Below are 23,885 nucleotides of genomic sequence, written 5' to 3' on the forward strand. Positions count from 1 at the left end.
AATACTTCCTCATTCCAGAGATTGAAAGGTAACCCAAGCAATCTGACTATTACATTGTCCTCAATCTCAAAACTTTTGGTCTTGGAGAGAGGACACCATTTCGAGACTGTGGCAGCACCAGCCTCTGAGTGAATGTTTAAAGCTGAAATCTCTACTTCAGCTTCACCCAGATCTATCAAAGCTTTACAAGATTCATAAGAAGTAATCACCATCGGCTTTTGTAGGTTTAATTCTCTGAGTATCGCGTGTGCAATACCTCTCTAATCCTTTGGTGGGCTTGAAGTTTCCACCACAAATTTCTTCCCCCAATCCTCCTTTTCTACTGTTGTTGCTAGTTTACAACTTCTTTTTCCTTTTTCTGCAATCATCCATTTCCTATCAATGGGTTCTTCCTCTCTCTTTTGCTTACCCCCTTGCTTTTCCTTTGCTACAGCCTCTACTTGTTTTGTTTTCAGCTGCTGAGTAAAGTCACTCAGTACCTCTGCCACTACCTTCCATCCATTACCCCTTCTACTTTCTGGGAAGCAAACCAACTGCTTCTTTCTTCCTCCAAAGAATTTCTGCAGAGTTATGTGGCATCATTTTGCATTCTTTTTAGATTCCAACTCATAACTCTTTCTTCCATCAAGGTTGAACTTTGTAAAGTTCAATTCTTTACCTTTAGAACTTGCTTCTGAAGCAAACTTCTGCATCCATTCGATCATTTCAAGACCTTCCAGCAGTATTGTGTCTTTCTTTGCCTCCCTAATCTTCAAGCTCTGCTGGCCTCTGATCCTTATCTCTTCAAATATGAAATATTTTGCTTCAATCTTCATCGATTTCCTCCATCTTGCCACTTCTACGAACCTATTCTCCATCTCCATCTCCATCTTGGGGAATGTTTTAAAAAACTGCAACCTTTAAACCACTAAACTCTTCTTCAGGCTTTCTTGAATACATTACCTTCCAAGCCTAAAACATACACAAATTCATGAATACATTACCTTCTCAAAAACAAAAACCAAAATAAGGGAAAAACACATTCATTCCTTTTCCAATCACCATATCCCTTTTCTTGGTTGATGGAAAAAGTTGGGGTAAAAAGGGCTTATCATACATGGGGGGATTCCACCTGCAACCAAAGAGACAAGAGTCTCAAAAATAAGAAACAAAAGGATAGGATATAAATAGATGAGTCACTGTCTCATCACTCCTTAAGCAAAGGTTATGAACATTAGAGGATAGGCACCAGTTTGGCCTTTTTCTTTGAAGCATGTTCAAAGTCTTGATCTTTTGGAGTACCACTTCCCAGCAAAAAGCTCTGGAGCAGGGGTAGTAGACAACACTTCTTTAACAGGAAAAGGTGTAGCTACAACAGAAGACTGTAGTAAAGCATTAAAGAATGAAGAGCAAGAGAAGAACCCTGAGAAGGATTCTTACCAAATTCTACTATCCAGACAAGATTGATTTAGGAGTATGCATTTCACTTATAAAAAAACACAACATTCTTTTCCTAGCATTTTTTTTAATTATCAGAATTCCTTTAAGTTCATTTGTCTAAGCTTCTATTTGGCTAGGGATTCCCCTTATTGTAGATACTAATAGTACTAGTCTACTAGATTGTTTTTTTTTCCAAATTTATTTAGTCTGATTGCTTTCTAATATTGGTGGCCTCTATTTTGTCAGGGAGCGCTTGCTAATAGATCCTAAAGAGCATCCGATGCTACTTGCAGAACCATCTTCTAATTCTCCACAACAAAGAGAAAGGTGATTTGGTACCAGCTACCCATTTATCTATTGTTATGGTAAAATTTAAGTTCTTCCAATTTTTTGACTTCTCTAATGTTATCATTTTGTTTCGGAAATTGGTTTAGGTTTCTAATTGTTGTAGAAATGAGTTTTACTAGATTAAAGAGTCATATACAGTACAAAGTTTTATTAGAGAGTTATTAGTTTTTAGTAAAGTTGTTTCACTTAAATTGCAGCTTGAACTTTAATGGCCAATGCTTGTTCTTTTGGCTTGCTTTAGGTATTACTGTTTTGATAAGCAAAACATATTTGTATTATATAATATACTAACAGATTGGTGAGAAGAGACACCCCCCTGCATAGATAGATACAAGTACTTTCTAGTCCATCCTATTTCTCCTTTCAGTCACAGTTGGGATTTTGGTTTCTGAAGGGGATTGAGGGATGAAGAAGCCACTTGCTTGTCAGAGCTTCTACTTCTTGATAAAGTCTGCCTGGAGCCTTCTAAACCAGATAGGAGAGTTTTCTGTTCAATTCCGAAAAGCTTCTTCTCTTGTGCCTCTTTTTCCAAAGCTCTTTTCCGGTCCCCCTCCTCTCAGGCCCTGTTTGATGATTAAGTGGTTGTTAAAAGAAGTACTTCTTAGAAGTACTTATTTTAACAACCACTTAAGGCTGTTTGGTGACCCACTTGCCAAATCACTTATTATGTTTTCAAGCACTTATTGGGGTGGGGATGTTTGGTAAGCTACTTTCCCCATAAGTGCTTATATTGACACAAATGACAATTTTAGCCCTCACTTCACTCAAAATGCAATCAAATATTCATCCAACTTCAACGATCTTTTTTGCATGATTTTTAACAACAAAAATTTTGGATTTCTCATATGAAACCAAAATATTTTCGAATCAGACAAATAATCATACAAAAAAAAAAAAAAAAACAAAAAAACAAAACACCAAACATGGAGGGGAGGAGTTGGGCCAACTAACCTCCTTGTTGCTGATGGCTGGACGGTGAGATTGTCGCCATTAAACTCTTCCAAATTGCAGATCTGCAAACACATCAAGCATAGGAGTTTCAAGTTAAAAAAAACCCATGAAAAATGGCTTAATATGAAGAAAAACTTTACAAAATGTAAGGAAATGGCAAAACGACAGGTCTTCCGACCATTTTTCTTGACTGCGGATCGTTGTTGGTGGAACTGTAACTAGGTGCGTTGCTACCTGGTTCGCTATGTTCGAATGAGAGGAGAGGGAGGTAAAACCCTTGCGCGGGGGTATTTTGGGTATTAAAAAAATACCAGGGACTAGTTTGTCCAATTCTATTGGAATAAGTACATCTCCAAGAAGTGCTGAAAAAAAGCCAACATCAGGTTACTTTTTTAAGAAGTGCTTCTTTTAACAAAAAGTACTTCTTCCCCACTTTTTTACCAAACACACAAAAGCACTTAATAACAACTTAATGTGTGGTCCCAGCTCTTAAAAGAAGTATTTTTTATAAGTGAAATCAAACAGGGTCTCAGTCTTTCCCTTGGAAGGAAGTGTTGTCTCAACCGATTCCCCCTAAAATTAAGGCTTTCTGTTGGGAAGTGGTATATGGGAAAATTAACATTCTGGAACACTTGCAAAAGAAGAGGCCTTTTTTGTGTATTTCTCCGAATTGGTGCACTCTTTGTAAATCAGATGGTGAATCTTGTTATCACTTAATAACTTCTTGTTCATTTGCTGCAGAAATTTGGGAGTGGTTTTTCTCTTTGTTTGGATGTAGGTGGAATATGCCAATGGAAATTAAGATACTGTTTGGCCCATCTACATTTGTTTGGCCGAAGAAAAGGGGAAGGATAATGTGGAGGTGCACTAGAGCAGCAGTGGAGTGGATATTATGGGAAGAAATAAATGCTAGAATCTTCCAAGAGAAGGAGATAAGTAAACAACAATTTATGGATTGTGTAATGTCCAAAACCATACATTGGCTACAAACTATGAAACTGTTTAGAAATTTCTCCTTTGATGACATTTTGTGGAATTGGTTTTCAGTGGTTTCTAGTTTAGTGCAGAAGACTAAAACGTGGCTGGTTTGGACACCTTCCATTGAAGACTCTATGAAATCGAACTTTGATGGGAGTAGTTAGGGCAACCCAGGCCTATCTGGAATTGGAGGGACCATAAGAGACAAGGATGGGAATCTGAAAGCATTCTATTCAGGACTGATGGGGAATGGAGATTCCTTAAGGGCTGAACTCTATGCAGTCCTACAAGGCATACAGATTGCAAGTGGGATAGGCTTAGAGAATTTGGTGATAGAAGGGGTCTCCAAGTTGGTGGTGGGTTGGCTTAGAAACCCAGACTCAATGATATGGTGTTATAGAAATGAAATGAAGAAATTCAAATGGGTAACACAACATATGAATTTGACTATACAATGGGTGGGAAGGGAGGGTAATGCATTTGCTGACTATCTAGCTAAGCAAGGAGTAACTAGGGATCAGTTGTTTTGGGCCCAATTGTAGTTTTTGTGTTGTTTTTTTTCTTTTGAAGAGTGATTATGCACCTCCTGCCTCCCCTTGGGATGCTTGTAATAGACATTTATTTTTTTGCTGATAATGAATTCTTAATGAACTTTTACCTATAAAAAAAATGAGAATCTTTATCACACCTTGTACTTGACTACTTGCTTCTTTCCTATGTTCACCTCCATTTTTTAGCAACAGACTTCTCTTCATCAATTGAGTTGTCATCGTCGTTTGAAACACTTTTCTCTTTGTTCTCGTCAGCCACCACCTCCTCCACTATCGGTTGATCCTCCTCCCTTTTTCCTTGATGCTCAGAAGCCTCAGCTTGTCTCCCCCCCTCCTCTCTCTCTAACAGTCCCTTACCTTTATCTTACCTTCAATCTTCTTTTTTCCTTTCACATTGCCATAGATGTATTTTTTTGTGCAGCAGATAAAGCCGCTTCTCATCTTCTTTTTCCCTTTGTGATAAATGACTCAACTATGCTCCTGTTCGAGCCGCCCTATGAATTAAGCTTCTGCCCCAATTAACTCCCTTATTAAAATCCTTCCTCAATTCCCCGTTTCTTTTAAGAATATTGGGCCCACCTTCTTTCTCATTAAAAGACTCACTACTTAAATTGATTCCCTCCTTACCCTTTTCAGTCAAGAAACCGAGAAAAAGGACTCAAAGTTACCAAATTACCCTTGGCCAGAAGTGACTCTTCTGCTTTGTCTCTAACCTCCTTACGATCCCCTGCAACTCCTGACTGTTCATCTTCTCCTTCATCTGCTTGGAAATTCTCTGCCAACAATCTTCTTTCTACTCTTCCTGACCAACCTTTTGAATTCTTTTACATACTCTGCGATGGCCATGGAATGAAGCAGGGATATCTACCTGAAATTACAATTCTTAACCGATACACCTTTCCTGCATAAAAAAGGTCTAGCAAGGCCGGAATCTCCAATGCTTTCTTCGTCTGTATCAAGATTCTGGTGAACTGCATCTGCTCCCAAAGTCAATTTCGCTAATCAAATCTTCTGAATCTTCCACATACGTTACCAATAGCCTTGAAGGTCTCTGTGCACCACGCATGTAATGGAATCCCATAAACATTGATCCAACTGAAATCCTTCTGCTCTGTAATCTGACCAAGTGATGGGATCCATTCATCTAATCTCAACTCGGGAAACCTTTGCATGCCTGATTTCTCCCTCCCCAGCACTTTCTCCATATCCGATTTCCTTCCGAGGCTAAAAAGGAAAAGACTCGCTTCAAGTTTTCAAACTCCAGAAAACCCCCATCCATGCTATTCCAAGAATGCTTAGCTTATAATCAAATGTATAGCCTTTGTATGTATACTCTCTGTCATTTTCAAGGAACTCTTCTCTTTATATATCCTGCTATTCCTTTCCTCCCATATCACACAAGGAGTTCCTACCCTCAAGCATCTCCACTTCATCTTGGCTCTTTTAGTGGCCACTGGAAATAAAGGGCTCTTAAAGAGGGACTTCACATTGATTGGCTCACTCCACCTAATTCCAAAAAGGTAAAAAATCCAGGATCACAGGCAAGGCTTATAGTGTGGGCTGTGCTCACTTAGATTGTTTCTGTGCTTTGATGAGTTAGCCTTGAACTTGATGATAAATATATAATTTGCCTTATTGTAGACTGTAGGCATGTTTAAACAGTTTAGCCAATAACTTGAATGTACAAGAGTACAGTCTTTTTGTTTTGTAAGAATATGTTCCTTACCCTGCAGCTTGTTTGCTTATCAATCATTTAACTGGTTTATTTAAAAGTAATGCTTTCTTTCAATCCTTATGTGTATCAGTTGGATTGCACCAGAAGCTTTTCTGTTTTGTGGCCTGTAACTTGTTGTAAAACATGTCTAACAGGACGGCAGAGCTTATGTTTGAAAAGTACAAGGTTCCTGCTTTGTTTTTGGCCAAGAATGCTGTATGCTCTTAGCCCTTCCTTTGCTTGTATTTCTGAATATTAGATGGTTTTATAATTTATCTTTTTTTTGTCACTAGAAAATTGTCTTGGATGATAATCAATTCTCTTGGGTTAACCCTTTTTCCTTGATTTCCAGGTTCTTACATCTTTTGCATCTGGTCGTGCTACTGCTTTAGTTGTTGATAGGTAGAAGCTATTTACTTGTGGAATTTTTCCTGTAGTTCCATCTTTCTCATTGGCATCTTATCTTGGCGTCTTTTCACTTGCATTTCTAGTGCACTTGTTGTATGCCCACCTCTGAGTGTGGTCACTGTGTAAAGAAAGGTCAAATTTTAGGAATGTATCCAGTCCACTTCTCTGGGGACCCCAGATAGTTGGGACTAATATTGGGTAATGGTGTTTTTCTTGTTGTATGCCTACCAAAAATGTGTTTGTATATTTATCAACATTAGATAACCTTTCTTTTCACATCTACTAATGCTACCTTATATGCTGAATCAAATATTTTATTTTGCAGGTGTATGTTGTTCTTATTACCTATGTTATTATTGCGCACATATACTTTATAATATTTTTTGTATAAACACAAAGATGAATGCTGTTATAAAAGTATAAACTAGTTATCAGTTGGCTAGTTGAGCTAGACTGGCTGCATCACTAAAGTAGTTGGTTGATACCAATGATGCAGTTGCCTAGGATGACTAATCACCAAGTTGACTAATCAACCAAAAGTTATTTTAAAGCTTTATTTGCCTGCATTTCTAATTATTTGAAATAATATTGAATATGTTTGCCTTTTGTTATATTCATGTTGTTGCCTTAAATATTTGTGGTGGAATATGAGTGGACGACAGTATGTAAAATCAAGTGTGTTGGTATGGGGTTGCTGCAAACAAAGGGCTCATCTAATAGTCAAGGTTGCACTCTTTCCTTGGAAAACAAAGGCTATATTCCTTATTTTTGCCTATCCAGCTTTACTTTTTTCTTTGTTTGTAAAACAAAGACTGCAAACTAAATTTTCAACATCATTCTTTTCTTGCATAGTTTTTTTTTTTTTTTTTTTCATGAATAACAAGCAGCTTTGTTAAAATAGAGGGAAGCAATTACACGATAAAGGGGAGGTAAAATGACTTAACTCCCCACCAATAAATTACAAAGAGAGATAAGTTAGAAATTATCCCAAAACAAAGACACCCTATTGGTTCCTTGCTTAGCTATCCCATTGGCAAATAAATTGGCATTTCTTTTCACCCAGCTATACTTCACCTCAATGTCCCTTGCAAGCCATTTGATTTTTTTCTTTCATTGCTATAGCTACACATGCTACTGTTGGCTTCATTTAGCCAACTAACCACCACCTCCGAATCACCTTCATGGACCAATCTTCTAATGCTCAATTGTCTTGTTCTTTGGATTCCTTCCAAAACCACAAAGATCTTGTCCATAAGAGAGCCACCTCCAATTGGGCTTGAATACAATGCCAGAATAGACCCTTCCTCATTCCTGAAGACACCCCCAATCCCAGGCGGCCCTGGATTTCCAAAACTACTCCCATCAAAGTTTAGTTTTATGAATCCAGAGGGTGGGGGAGTCCAAATGGGACTAGAAATCCTCTTAACCTGAGCAGAGTTTGCTATCTCTTTCCAATTTCTCAGCAAGTCAGTCATGGAAAAGTTTGTAAAAAGGTCCAATGATTTCAGTCAGTGAACCACTTTTAGGTGTATCAAATCTGTTAAGTTCTCAGTTGTTCTTTCCTTGTCTGAATATATATGAGAGTTCCTTTCTTCCCATAAGGACCAACAAACTTTTGCCTTGATGCATCTCCACATAATCCTCCCTCTTTTCTTAGGCCAACTGAAATAGGACGAAGAGAATAGACTTTGCACATTCGGGGGGGGGGGTCTAATTACACCCAAAAACGGAGAAATCCCACTCCCAAATAGATTTAGCAAACAAGCAAGTAACCATAAGGTGGTGGCCACTTTCTCCATCAACCTTGCAGCGAGAACACCGATTTGGGGATAAACAAGAATTGAGTCTTTTTCTTTGAAGCAGGTCATTTTTGTTGATTCATTCCAGGAAAGTTTCCCAACAAAAACTACTGCCTGAGGAGGAATGGGCTTACTCCAGAACTCTTTAACAAGGAAGGGCAACCCAAGAGGAGCAGGAGGATAGGTTAAGGTTTCAAAAAATGAGGCACTAGAGAAGTTACTCGAGGAGGGGGTTCTAGGAAAACATTATCAAGGATGTTTAACAGAGTCAAAATGCAGTCCAAATCTGTATCCCTAATGGCCCTTCTCAGGCCTAGGTTCCACCAAAAGCCAACAGTTGAGTCTGAAGGAACTAAGAGGAAAGAGATAGGTTCATCGTTTAGGTCTAATAGAGCATACAGAGAGGGGAATTGTTCCATCAAAGGGTAATCTCCAACCCAAGTTTGTTCCCAAAATTTTATTAGGTTATTTGAGTTCAAGCCATACCTGATTGGCTGATCCAAGGAGAGAATGCTGGAAGTATATCATGAATGGCTTTCCGTGGAGATGCAGCTGTAGCTCTTGCCAGAATTCCAGGATCCCAGCCATTGTCCTCTGGCCCATGATTGCTAGCCATCATCTTCGTCCACAATTTGTCCATTTCCAAAAGAAATCTCTACAACCACTTCCCTAGCAAAGCCATGTTTCTTTTCCTAATATTCCCTATCCCAAGACCTCCTAGGCTTTTATTTCTAGTTACCACCTCCCAACCCACCTTACGATCCTTCTCCTCTCCTGGATCCCACAAGAAGTTCCTCATCAATTTCGCCAAGGATAAATAATTCTTCCTCCAAGAAGCAAGTATTTTCTCAAAGCTTTCCACCACCGGGTTCTAAAAACCTTTTTTCTTGGATTATCTCTTCTTTTCTTGCATAGTTGTAATCTATATTAACTTATTTCTGAGATCACATCAATTTCTTAAATTTATATAGTATATTTTTTATCAACTAGTAAGCACCTAGGCATTGACTAGTCATCACATTGACTGGGGAGGCTAAAATGACTAGTCATCACTTCACCACATTGATAATGCTAGCATGCTGCTAGCATCTAGCATGAGTGGAAACAAGTATGAACTTTCTGTTGCTTTTGCAAACATCCATGTAAGCGTTTTCCTGTCCTTTTAAATGGGGCAGTGGAGGGTGTCTTACAAGTAGAGAGCAAAGAGTGAGAACAGAACTTTGTTCCTACTGATATGACTGCTTTAACATTCCTCATATAACACCTTCCTTCTTCCTCACATATTCCTCTAGCTGTAGTAATTGGAGAGATGGTGCTACTGTAAATCTGTGTTTTAAAAGCGCAAGGCGCAAGGGCCATTTTGCATCTGGGGTGCAAGGCGCAAGGCGAGGCGCACACCTTTTTGTGGCAAGGCACACAATTTAATAAAATGCAAAAAAAAAAAAACGAAAAAATGCAAAAAAGTTAAAAAAAATTATAAAACATAATATTAATAAAAATATTAGCTTAAGTTTTAAAATAAATGTTTTAAAAAACCTATTATCTAAAATTAAAATACATAAATATATTATGTAAAGAATATTCAAATGAAAATTTAAAAATGAAATCAAACATATAAAACATTTTCAAGCATGTGAAACCCACAATCTCTTTTTTTTCTTAATTGCATCAAGTAGCTAATGTGATATATTACATTCCTAATTCTACGAGCCGCCTTTGTGCCACGCCCCTCGAGGCAAGCCCAAACAAGTCCATGTTAGGGTCTTAAATTCTTAGATTTCACACAAAAATAATAATTTATAGTTTTAATTGCTTTTAAGAAGATATTTTATTAAGATGAATGAATGGACAACATTACCAAATAGGGGGTTCTTGAAGCTTCAGTGAGCAAGCGAACCCCAGCCCAGCGGCCAGACTCAAAAAAAGGGAAAAAGCGGCAAGTTTTCAAAAGGCGCATGCCTGGGCTAAGGCGCAAGGCGCACCAGGCGTGCGCCTAGGACCTAGGTGAGGTGCCTACCCTAAAGTGTGCCTTGCCTGAGCGCCTAGGCATGCCTTTTAAAGCACTGCTGTAAATTGGCGCTTTTGAGATGATCCTGATATTCCTTCATTGATACGATGTTCAAAAGCTTTCCCATCACACATATTCCTCTGGCTGTAGTAATTGGAGATATGGTGCTACTGTAAATTGGTGCTTTTGAGATGATCCTGATATTCCTTCATTGATACGATGTTTTAAAGCTTTCCCATCACACATAAAGGAAGATTTCTATATAGAAGCCATCTTTTTGTTCTTGGTGTTTCAACTTGCTTCACTTGTCTATGCTGCTCTGGAAGGAGAAAGTTGATATATTGATCATCTCTGCCAAATTCTATATTGGTTTTGAATTTTTTATGGTTCAGAGATCAATAGTTAAATGCATGCAGTGCCATTTTATAAAAGTGTTTAAAAATACGTATTAGTGTAGCTACTTTACCATCTGCGTTGTGGTTGTATCTGCTTTAGACACCGGTATTCATATATTTTATGCAATAAGTGAATAAAGCAGTCTTAGTGGGTTAAACATTTCTGAATGGCACAAATACAAATTCATTTTTCTGGTTGATAGTAAGAAGAGATGAACAAATGTTTTTGATAATTGAATTAGTTTTTATTAACAAAAGATAAAGACTGATAAAAGCACCTCAAAAAGGGCGTGAGATGGAGCCACACCCTTACACAATTATTATTATTTTTTGATAAATGATGACAATTTTATTAAATCATAAACAGGTTTGAGATTGAAAGCTCATACAACCCTTGGGAGATGCGAGTTGCAGCCTCCACCAACAAATTACAAGGAAACTAAAAACAACAAAGATCACAATTGAGCCCAGAAAAGGGCTTCCCTGTTTGCCCCTTGCTTTGCTAACACATCCTCCAAAGCATTTGCAGATCTCCCCATCCACTGTATAGAAGTAGACATATTCCTTATCAACCATTTGAACTTCTTAACTTCATTTTTGTAGCACCAAGCAGCATTCTACCACACCCTTGTACAGTTAAAGCTGAAAACTGAAAATTACAACCCAACCCAGAAAAGAGAATCCCCAGAAGCCCCTTTCTTGGCTAGAAAATCTGTCACTGCATTGGCTGATCTGTTCATCCATTGTATCCTAACTGTCATATGCAATCTCAACCACTTGACTTTCTTTAGCAAATCCCTATGCTTTCAATGGAATCTGGATCCTGCAACCGCTCCACAACCACCTTAGAACCACCCTCTATTGTTTTTTGGTGGTAAAATAAAATTTCATTAAAAGAAAATTGGAGTACCTTAGAATCACCCTCTATGACTAAGCTGTTCATACCAAGTTGATTTGCAATCTGAGTGCCTTGTACAGCAGCTTGCAGCTCAGTCCTAGTAGAGTTTCCTGTACCCAGAGTTCCTGAAAACAAAGACAAGACAGAGCCTGCCTCATTTCTCAAGATCCCTACTCCTGACAAGCCAGGATTACCCCGACCTCTCCCATCAAAATTCAGTTTTATAAACCCTTCCAAAGGTGGAGTCCAATCTTTAAGGGAGCTGTTTCTTCCTATAGAGCTATTTGCCACTTCCAACCAGTTTCTCCAACAGTCATTAAAAGTAAAGAGCTGAGGGTTTTTTTTTGTATTCTAGTTTTGCAGTTGTTTGATGATTTTATCCTTTTTTTAGAAAACATCTATTTATGCTGGGAAATTTTGGATTAACAAGTTGACTTTTGTGTTATTTAGTGGTGGTGGTTCAACAACTGTTGCTCCTGTACATGATGGATATGTACTCCAAAAGGTATTCTTCTACTCTCATCCCCCCCCCCCCCCCCCCCCCCCCAGAAGAATAAGAACTGAAAGAGTAAATTAAAATGAAATATTGACATCGTTATTGGTATATAAATTATTGTTTATGTATTGGTTCATATATTTTTACCTGTGAATGAATACAAAATAAAATTTATTATATATGAACTCTACTAACATGGATCCAGTCTCACAACCACAATTAGAACTGACTGCTCCATTATTACTTGCAACCTGTGTAAACTGGATGTTAATGTGTTGGTTTCTTACATGGATGCAAGATTACTAATGAAGTTGTAGGTCCTGTGGATTTATATGTCTTTTTTCGGTAAAATCAGAGGCAAAAATAATCGAAGCATAAAGAACACCTTTTTTCTCTCGCATCTGTTTAGATGAAGTTATTGCTTTAAAGAGTGTGCCATTGTGTGTATCTTCAACTGTTATTTGAGATATGAAAAATAGAGAAAAGAAAGATGGAATGTTTCCAGAAGTCCATAATAACAACAGAGTGTTAGTTTTATATTTTTATTTTTATTTGTACTTCTATATTTTGCCCTATACATGATGTTGCATGAAAGAGTTGTAGTTTTGACATGCTAAGATTGTAGAGAGTCATTGGCAAAGACTTTGACTCTCCCCTCCTTAGGCTCCATCAAACTCAATTTTGATGGATATTCACCTGGTAATACAATTGTATCAGATATTGGTAGTGTATTTAGAAATCTTGAGGGGAATATTACATTAGCTTTCCAATAGGCTAGACCATCGGCTGCTGGAGTGAAATTATTATTCCACTGGATTAAGAGTTTGCAAATGATCTACCTAGGTCATTTGCTAGAAGGGTTGCTAAGGTGAGTGTGCTGTATGGGGGCTCTAGCCAACCACTATGAGACCGAGTGTGGAGTCTTTATATTTGGTGTATGAGACGGTTGATTCTGTATCAGTCTACATCTCATATTATCTATAACCTTGTATAAAAGGGAGAAATGTACTGTCCCTCTCATCAACTCCTACCAGATTTCTTTCCACTTAAAACCTTACAACTTATCTTTTTGTTTTTTTGATTTTTTTTTCTTTTTAATTGATAACTGATTAGATATTATTGGGAATGAGACAACACAGAAAATATAAACAGATGAGGTCAAGCCTCCCCAATTAACCAAACAGATAGCCAACTACCGTCCCCATCTTGAAAACTCCAATAAAATTCCCCTCACTGTACTGCTACCATTAATAGATCTAGGGACCCATTGAAAAGACGTCTGCAAATTTTGGGCCAATGGTTTAGTTTCTCTTATTTGATATAGAAATCTCCATGGACACAATCTTATTCTTCATCCATCCTATTAGTGCCTATACGTTATTAATAGAATTTCTTAATTATTACTGATAAAAAATTAATCATGGTTCAAAGTCTACATTTCATACTCTCAAAAAGAGGATTTTTGTTTGGCATGGTATATGAATGGGTGTTTTAATCTTTTATCTCTGGCTAAAAGACCTTAATTCTAGAATGCTTTTATGAAAACTTAAATTGATAAATGTTCTTGAATTCATTATATCGTGGTCCTTCCACTTGAAAATGTTAATGATCATGTGAAACAAATGGTTACAAATTAGTACTTTTCTGTTCCTGAAATGTTGTGGATTGTGTAAATAGGCTGTGGCAACATCTCCTATTGGAGGGGAATTTCTTACAGAGTGCATGATGAAAAGCTTGGAAAGTAAAGGAATCACAGTAAGTTACTAGCAAACTGGATTTGCATACTTTGCTGACTTAAACATGTGATTATCTTTATTAATTTTTGAGTTTCTTTTTATTGTTGACACTGTTCCAATATTATTTTATTTTGGATTTGTAGATAAAACCTAGGTTTTCTTTTAAGAGAAAGGAAATACGACAGGGAGAATTTCAGGTATTTTATTTCTTTCTATTTCTTTCCATAAATTGATTGTTTCTTACCAAATCTTTTGATTGCTCAGATTTTTGTCCTTTTTTAGCTACTAACTTTTGTTTGTTTGTTTCATTATACATTCAAGTATTGGCTACTTTTGTTACACACTAGCAGGTAGCAAATTCTTGGTGACTATAACTAGAACCATGGGTGTATATGTGCTTTATGCCACATGCCACCAAGCCCTGGAAATGCTTGTTTTTTTGTTTTTTTGCTTTATGGGGCTACAACAGCACTATGCTCTGTTGTGTGGCCCATTCCCAAAACCCCAAACCCCCAACCCTAGTAAAGACAACATTCAATTCCGAGTCTCCATGACAACCAGCTAGAGACCTTACCAACTGAGTCACCTTCCTTTGGAATTACTTTACTTGAATGATTTTTTCCACTTGTTTGGAAGCTTCTATATTTTAGGGGAAATGATGGTCTCATAGTGCATTATTTCCAATATGTCTAATATTTTACACAATCTTGCTCATAACAAATAATGATTTCACACTGGATGCATGAATCTTGAATAATTTATAAGAATTCATGAATCTTAGCTTTGTTTGATGATTTGAAACAAGATGATAATTTAAAAGGGTCTACTTATGCATCTTTTATCATGACATAAATTAGCGATCTATATTATTGTGTGTTTCACAATGTTTCCACTATTTCTATAATTTTTACAATATTCCATTCCATATTATGTTCCCGACATTTTCAACATGTTTCCTGTATTTGGATGACCAATATTTCAACTGACACATACGTTTTAAACCTTGCCCACAAATATTAATCTTCTAGTGAAAGTGCTCCCAACAGAAGCCTTAATTTTAGCCTTTAGGAAGAAGCATAGGTCCACTCTAAATAGCCTTCACTGGAAAACAACTCGTCGAAAGAAACCAAAGAGACAGGTTTAGAAAATGAGGCAAAGAAACAAGAGGGATTTGAAGGCCAAACTCTATAATCCGAAGAGAAGAATTCAAAGTCCAAACACACATTTGGATTACCTTTGGCATGATTGTATGTAAACCATTCTTTTAATCGCCATTATCTATAAAAAGTAAACAATCCAAACACACTGCATCCAAAGACCCTACAAGAGAAATAAAATTAAGAATTTCAAAGTCCCTTAAACCCCTTCTTAGCCCAAGTCCCAAAGACCCAAACTAACCCATTCTTGGCTTAAGTTCCTTAAACCCCTTTTGTCTTCCTCAACCATGTCAGGTATGTTTAGGCCTTGGGTCAAAAAATTAGATTTTGAGATGTTTGGGTTGGAAGACCCCTCTGTTCAAGATCGTTTCTTCTCTTTTTGCTCTTTCTAATCTCATGGGTAGACTTGTTTTTTAGCACTATTCTCCCCAAGGGCTTAATTGGAACCTCAGCTTCACTAGAATATTAGAGAGTTTGCCTGGTGTGTGATTTGCTAAGTTTGTTGAATTCAGTGGTTCTGGGGGAACTTGGAAGAAGCTGAATTTTGATGGTAGTTGTGTAGGCAATCAGGGCCTTTCAGGTATTGGAGGGGTAATTAGGGATGAGAAAGGAAACATACTCTCCTTGTACTAAGGATGAATTGGGCAAGGTGATGTGGTTAGATCAGAATTCTTGGCAAATGTGTACGGGGTTGAGAAAACCAAAGAATTAGGTATTGAAAGATTGATTATTGGAGGTGACTTGAGAATAATTGTGGGTTGGCTGAAAAGGGGGAGGGAGTGACTTGGCAACTAAGGAATGGCTTAAGATGTTTCAAATGGCTATCAAGAGAAATGATGATTCAAATCAATTGTGTTAGGACATCTGCAAACAGTTTGGCAGATGGTTTAGCTAAGCAAGGGGTTCAAAAACAATCTATGTATTGGGCTCATTTGTAATACTCTAGGATGGTTTACCTCCTTTGGGTTGCTGTATTTTTTCACAACTTCTTGTTGTAATATTAATGAATCTTATCCTGTATTGCTGATAAAAAAATAAAAAAAAATAAAATAAAAAACAAAAAAAAAAGAGACCCAAACTACCCCTTATTTAGAATGGATACACAATGTGAGATAGGATAGGAAAGTTTTTGTGAATGGAAGAGGAAAGAGAAGGGAATTGATTCTTTAGGCTGTGTTTGGGAAGAGAACAAATACAAAAATGATTGGTACAACTTACCCATATCTAGTTCAGAAAAATGTAAAGTTGGCATAGTTTTGTATTATTGCCAAACAATTTTTAATTATCAGAGGTGCAAACATGAATCACAAGATTGGAATTCACCTTTTTTACATTGAACAACTTGAAAATGGATGCAAACTTTTGCTCTCATTTGAATGCAAACTTATCTTGGAATGCGTATTAGCTGTCATTATCGATACATAAATACATTATTCTTGCAAAACACCTGCAAAAGTGAACCAGAGTGCTATGTGCATTGAATTGGCATTTGCACACTTCCCAAATGCAGCCTTAAGGGCAAATCCCCCACCATAAATCTTTCTAGAATTTTATTCTGTCACTAGAGCGGTTGTCATATCTAATGAATTGCAAGAAAGAAGAATAGAAGAAGTAGCTTTTTAGGTGGCAAAAGAAGCTCTAGTATTTGAGCTTACATCCCAATTCCTGATCATTAGCCAAAAAACCATGGATATTTTTAATAGTAAAATGCCACAACTTGTCTGTCATGTCCCAATTTCCAACAATTAGCTGAAGAATCATCATGAATTATTTTTAATAACAAAATGTTAAAACTTGTCTGAGTCTAAGAGGAAACACCAATATTGTTTTATCAACAAAGAGGAATTTCTAAGGAACAATCCTCTCATACCTACCCTCTTTTATTCTTGCATTACATCTGCTAATTGATGAAATAATCCCTGTTAGATTATCTTGTCTCCCGCAAAAGGATGTCTCATGATTTTCTCCAATCTCTTGGCAATAAGCATTTGGATTTTAAACATCAAAAGGTAATAAATTAGTAACTTAACACGTGTTTTACTTGATTAAGGTGATCCTATCCCACCAAAAGACATTTCTCTTCCATCTTGCAAGCTTCTTAACCTGTCTATAACCTAGGTTCCAAACGCTGTTAAATCTATGATTTACTCAAAGAGGTAGTCTATGGTAACACAAAGTCGAATCAATTGATGAACATCATAAGACTAAATTCCTGGCTAATAACTAATTCTTCCCCTTCATCCATGTAGATCATTATGTCATTAGCAAATTGTAGATGGGTGGCCACCACATGAACTGTACCTACTCCCCAGCTAGTGTGAAAAGATGAGTCTACTTGATACATCCACAACTAGTGTGGAAAGAAAGGCTTATAATGAATCTCCTTGTTGAAGAACCCTTTTTTTGTGCTTGGAGATGACGATCAGATTCTGATCAAGTAAGAGAGATTGAGAAGAAAATTAGGCTGGAGGAAGTTGTTCAGGAGGAAGTGCCAGTGGGCAAAATTATGAGTCTTTTCTTCTTGGGTGAAGACATGTATTCTTTAGCATTGTCGGATTGAATAACACAAATAATAGAGCCAAATTGGGCTTTTATTTCCATAAAGAAAGATTTGAATACAAAAAGTAATTTGGACCTTTCCTTTAACAAAATAACTATGTAAAAGTCATCAACAAAAGTAACAAAGTATGTGAACCCCAAATAAAGCTCTATAGGACACTGACCCAAAACATCTGAATGAATTAACTAAAAAGGTTTCTTATCCCTAAGAGATTAGATGAAAAACATCCTAAACATTTCAGTCCGAATAGTTTGGTGACTAGCATCTATAAGATTGTGGCAAAAGTTTTGTCATTGAGACTTAAAAAGGTTCTTCCCTTTCTCATTACTCAAGCTCAAGGAGCCTTTGTACACGGTAGACAAATTATAGATAAGATCCTTATAGCAAATTAATGTGTGGAGGAGATGAGGAGATCAAGCAATCAAGGCTTTGTTTGTAAGTTGGATATTGAGAAGGCCTATGACTTGGTGGACTGGATTTTTTTGTTAGAAGTGTTAAGAAGATGTGGATTTGGGGATAGGTGGTGTAGTTGGGTGAATGGAGGGGTTAAGGATTTTTTTCCCAGCATGTAGAGGGCGACAAGGTGATCCATTCTTGCCTTTCTTGTTTACACATGTGGCAGATGTGTTCAACAGAATGATTTCTAAAGCAGACAGGGAGGAGCTAGTAAGTGGTTGGAGGATAGGTAGAAATAATGTCCCACTGACCTACCTTCAGTTTGTGGATGATATTATCACTTTCTGTGAGGGGAGAGATCTAAGCAGAGTGAGAAACCTAAAAAATCTTATAAAATCCTTTTGAGTTTGTTTCCAACTTGTCAATCAACCTTGATAAAAGCTGCGTGGTGGTAATTAACTTGGAGGATGGGGAGACAGAGGCCAAGGTTTAAAATGTTGATGTCAATGGAAATGTCGTTTACCAAAATATAGGACATATGTCGGAAATGTCGGAAATTTCGTGGGGAAATATTGTAAAAATTAGAGACATTGTGGAAATATTATGAGTGGAAATATGCAAAGATATTTTGTAAAATGATAAAAGAAGCATGAATACATATTTCTAGACTATTATCTTATTCCCAACCATTATATAAAGCTAAGAAACTAAGATCAATAACAAATTAGTAACTGATGATTTACTGATTTATTATGCATTTTGATGTTTTTACAAGGTTATCTGATATTTTCTTTTCTTATTTTTAATTCTGATTTATTATAAATTCTAATGTATTTATTTCACACTAGTAAATAGAAATACATTTATTCTGATTTTTTAAATGTTAAAGTTATAATACATTATGTTTTATTATAAATTTAATAAACTGATTCTCCTTTTTGTAGTATTAAGATTATGATAAATTATGATTTCTTATAAAACTTAATGAATTTATTATGATTTTTAGTACTAAATTTATAATAAATTATGATTTAGTATAAAATTTATTCTGATTTTTTATATTAAATGTAGAATATGATTTATTATAAAATTTAATAAACATTTTCTGATTTTAATAAATATTTAAAAAAATACTAACTAGTTAATATTTTATTACTTGAAAAATATTTTATATTTTATATTATAAAGTGATTAATTTATTGTTTCGTTTTTATATTTTGTTAATTATTTTTTATAAATAATTTTTTTTGAAATATTAAATAGAAACTATTAATGGAAATATTATTAATGTACATTAGTCGACATCTTGTCGAAATTAGTTGACATCCTGTCGACATAATAGGAAAAACTGCATTTTTTTGGTTATTTGTACCTATTTGGTTGACATTTCCGAAATATAGGATTGTCGACCGAAATAATGTAATTTTTATATTTCCATCCATTTTCATGTCGGTGAGCCTCGACATCGACATATGTCGGGTGACATTAGCGACATTTGGCGACATAGGCTATTGTAGGCTGCTTAGAGTGTTTAATGTTCTCTTGTAGGTGCTAACCCAAAAGAAAGTCAATTTTGGTATCCAATTATGAATAAGTTTGAAAAGAGGATGGTGACTTGGAAGAAGAGTTACATTTCTCTAGGGGATAGAGTGACCTTGATTAGGGCTACACTTGCTAGTTTGCCGATTTATTTTCTCTTAGTACTCAAGATACCCTCAAGGGAAGCTAAGAAGCTAGAAAAGGTGATGGGGAATTTTTTTGTGGGAGCCAGGGGAAGTGAAGAAAGATCATTTGATCGGTGGGAGATAATTAGCAAAAGTAAGGAAGAAGGGGGATTAGGACTAGGTAACTTAGTTCTTAAGAATGAAGCTCTACTAGGGAAGTGGTTATAGAGATGGCCTTTGGAGAGAGAGAGGTTGTGGCACAAGGTGGTGCCTAGCATTCGTGGTTGTTCGGATAATGGATGGGATGCTGGGGTATCTTGACGGGCAATTCTTGCAACACCATGGAAGGCTATACATGGGATCCTTCCCCATTTTCTCAGTTTGGTCAGGTATGATGTCTACTCAGGAAATAATGTTCTTTTTTGGGAAGACCTTTGGATGGGAAACCAACCCCTTAAAGGCCTGTTTCCATCTCTTTATTCTCTTTCCCGTTAAAGAGTCGATTTCCAAGTTTACCTCTTGGTCTCTCCGTTGGCCTTGAATTGGGATTTTGGTTTTTGAAGAGGGTTAAGTGATGATGAATCTGCTTGTGTCTTAGCACTACTGTCATCACTTGGGTCTACTTATTTGGATCCCTCCAATTCTGATTTAAGAATATGGACCCCTAACCCGAAAGGCATTTTTAGTTGCTCCTCTTTTTTCAAATCACTTTGCTCTACTTTCCCAGTTAAAGAAGTCTGGACTAGACCCATTCCCCCAAAGATTGTTGTTTTCTGTTAGGAAGCCTACTATGGTAAGATTAATACCTTTGAAAACTTGCAAAGGAAGAGAACAAACTGGTGTTTATCCTTTAATTGGTGTGTCCTTTGTAAAGCTCAAAGTGAGGACTGTTACTACTTATTGATCTCTTGTTCCTTTGCTTCAGCTATATGGAATTGAATTTGTGGGATGTTTGAGTGTAGGTGGAACCTGCTATCTGATATTAGCTTGTTGTTTAGTCTGTCCACCTTTGAGTGGCACACAAAGAGAGGGAGAATTATGTGAAGTGTATCAGAGCAGGAATCTTGTGGACAGTTTGCGAAGAGACACCAAAATCTTTTCTGAAAAGGAAAGAAGCATATCAAATGTTAAGGACTGTGTTTTGACAAGGGCAATTCAGTGGCTGAAAACTTTAAACCTGTTTGATAGTTATTCCTTTGATTACCTTTGGAGGAGTTGGTTAGCAGTGACTAATACTTCTAGGAAGAACAGACTTTTGGTACAATGGATGCCACCTGGGGAGGAGTTTTTTAAGCTGAATTTTGATGGGAGTAGCAGAGGTAACCCTGGACCTTCAGGTATAGGAGTTTGGAGAAATAAAGATAGCATTGTCATATCCTTATATTCAGGTCCTCTGGGTCTGGGAGATTCCATAAGGGTTGAATTGCTTGCTGCTGTACAAGGAATCCAGCTCGCAAACTAGCTAGGGATAGAGCATTTGCTTATTGATGGGGACTCTTGGGTGGTGGTGGGATGGTTGCTGAATCCGGACTCTGTGGTTTGGAGCTATAGAAGTCTCATTGGAAAAGTCAAATGGCTAACAAGAAATATGACAGTTAAAGTCCAGTGGGTAGGCAGATCAGCAAACTTGATAGCTCATTCACCTGCTAAACAGGGGGTCTCTCGGGATTCTTTATTTTGGGCTACCTTGTAATTATGCTCATCTGATTTTGTAATGCTGTGATCAATCTTAAAGGAAAGGTTGCATCTCGTTCCTCTCCCTGGGTTGCCTCTAATTCTTATTTACTGGATTAGTAAAATGCTTACTCATTTATCCAAAAAAAGGGGTATGGCTGATTTTTGTCTCCATAGAGTTCCAAGCCATGTTTTAATTTGTGCATCTTCTGGTAATCACTCTAAGTACTTAGAAGAATTATCAGTCCCAGGTTTGTTATCAGTGAGGTACATCAATTTCCGAACAGCTGTAAGGGAAACTTCAACTGATTTTTCCCTAACAGCATAGTTTCCACTGCCATTCAGCTTAATGGTGGTCAACATAAAAGGTTGGAAGAGAGGGTGTTATTGTTACAGACCTACAGTTTACAGATGACACTATCCTGTTATTGTTACACACCTAAAGGTCAAGTTGTCTTGGTAGACAACTTGACCTGCTTTATTTAGTTCTCCCAAATACTGCATATGTGGTTATCTTCTAGAACTTACACCTCTTGCTTCAAAAGTAATTGTTACCCAAAACTGCACAAGTGGTTGGATTGAAGGCTGCTTGACAATGGGTCATTATTCTGTGTTGTTTAATGGAGTGGTTAGAGATTTCTTTCTAGCTACTAGAGGACTGTGACAAGGTGATCCCCTCTCTCCCTTCCTCTTTACCTTCCTCTTTCTAGCTGTAAAGAGAATGGGCCGAATGGGTCTTAGTATCTTCTCTTGTAATATCTTTTCTTTTATTGTTGGCTAATGGGCCTCTCTTAATGGGTCTGTTATTTCTTTTTGTTTAATCTCTTTATGTTATTGCCTAGCTGGCCGCCCACTTAAGGGCATACTTGTCGTTACTCTAACTTTAATTCTTAATAAAGAGGAGAAAGGGAAGATAATTCGATTCTTCTTCTTTTTCCTTCTCTTTTTGCCATCTTCTTCTCTTGTGCTGCTGCTCTTACTTCTCTTCTTCCTTTTTCTTCTAATCTTCAAGTTTACACCTAATATTTGAGGACTGATTTACATCTTGGTATCAGAGCAGGTCTATTTCTTCCTTTTTTTCTTTCTTCTTCTTTTCTCATACATCCTTAGGTTAAGAGAGTGTATGGAGAGATAGATTCTCTATAGTTCAGAGGATCTCTAGCCTAGTTGGTAGAGGGTTTGGAGAGTTTAAATCTGGCTGGATATTGCCAAGAAGCGGTGTTGTTCTGTTACTGCCCACAACCCTAGCTGATTAGAGATTTTTGAAGGTATAGGTAAAGGTGAAGCTTTGGGTGTGGCGCTCTGTGCTTGGGAGGTGCCTTGTGATTCCTAAAGGAGGGCGGTTCAGGTTTGGAAGAGATTGGAAAGTTCTGGTAGGAGCGGCCACATCTTCTCTCTCCCTCCCCAACAACTGGATGTAGTAAAATCCTAGTTTTCAAGCATCTGGATTTTGGTTCGAGTTCAAGTAAATTTATATAGACAAAATTTCTGGTTCTTTGATTTTTGTTTGATTAATGGAGCCATATAGAAGTGAGTTCAAGCAAGTGCCGGTTTCAGGCCTTGGCTCGGTAGATTCCGTTTTGACTGGTGTAACCACAATCAAGCTAGATGGGACAAATTATCTTGCTTGGGCACAGTCTATAAGAATTTATATCTATAGTAGAGGAAAACTTCGGTATCTCACAGGTAGTAAAGTGAAACTCGAAGAGACAGACCCTGAATTTGAGAAATGGATGCAAGAGAACTATATTGTCATAGGATGGTTGGTCAATTCTATGTAACCTCATATAAGTCAACGTTATCTCTGGATGTCTTCGGCTAAGGAGATACGGGATAGTGTTACTGAGACCTATTCACAGAAGTTGAATCTAGCCAGAGTCTATAAGTTGAAAAGTGATGTGAAGAACCTAAGACAGGGGGAGAAGAGTGTAGTAATCTACTACTCTATACTAAAATCCCTATTGGCAAGAAATTGATGTTATGGAGACAGTTGTATGGGAGAGTAAGAATGATGCTGAAATGTATAGGAAGTTGGTGGAGAGAAATAGGGTGTTTGAATTTCTCACTGGACTCAACCCTGAGTTTGACATCATTAGGCAAAATATCCTGGCCAGAGACGAGGTTACTCTTTCCCAATCATATGCTATGATAAGCAGTGAGGAGAGTAGGGGGCAGGTTCAGTTGCAGGGTCCATCTACAGAACACTTTGCACATGCTAGAATAAAGCCAAAGGGTTCTATTGAGAAAAATGAACAGATATGTGAATATTGCAAGAAACTGAGGCATACAAAGGACACTTGTTGGAAGCTTCTTCCTGATAGGTTTAAGAATAACAACAACTCTAAGAAGGGCAGTTAGGCAGGAAAGCCTAAGGCAGCTAATGCTGCTACAATACCTGAAGGAGGAAATAAGGAGAGTGAAGAGAAATCAACCATTGAGCAGTTGGCAGCAATGAAGGCGGATTTTGAAAAGTATGGGAGGCTACTAAATCACTTGGAAGCTACTGTTTCTTCATCTCACTCTTTCAACAACAACACATCATTTTCATTTGCATTTGCTCAGTCAGGTATTCGTGCTTCAGCAAATCATGCTTCAATTTCGGGTAATCATAAAATCCCTTGGATTATTGATTCTAGTGCATCAGACCATATGACTAGCCTGTCTTATCTCTTCTGCTCATACCACCTTCTCTCTGGCAAAGATAAAATATCCCTTGCTGATGGGTCTCTTGCT

General features: G+C 37.2%; 1 protein-coding gene across 1 annotated transcript in view; it reads left to right on the forward strand.

Moving 5' to 3' along the window:
• ARP4 (actin-related protein 4) overlaps positions 1 to 23,885 on the forward strand; it is a 66,436-nt gene that overhangs the window by 11,314 nt on the left and 31,237 nt on the right. The window contains exons 3-8 of the mRNA XM_088966107.1: positions 1,666 to 1,746; positions 6,117 to 6,177; positions 6,314 to 6,363; positions 11,920 to 11,974; positions 13,643 to 13,720; positions 13,845 to 13,898. Coding sequence (XP_088822233.1) covers positions 1,666 to 1,746; positions 6,117 to 6,177; positions 6,314 to 6,363; positions 11,920 to 11,974; positions 13,643 to 13,720; positions 13,845 to 13,898 — 379 coding nt within the window. The remainder of the gene's footprint in view (positions 1 to 1,665; positions 1,747 to 6,116; positions 6,178 to 6,313; positions 6,364 to 11,919; positions 11,975 to 13,642; positions 13,721 to 13,844; positions 13,899 to 23,885) is intronic.

The sequence above is a fragment of the Nelumbo lutea genome, chromosome 1 (assembly GCF_056320005.1).
Source record: "Nelumbo lutea isolate HS-2025 chromosome 1, American lotus-T2T, whole genome shotgun sequence".
NCBI lineage: Eukaryota > Viridiplantae > Streptophyta > Magnoliopsida > Proteales > Nelumbonaceae > Nelumbo > Nelumbo lutea.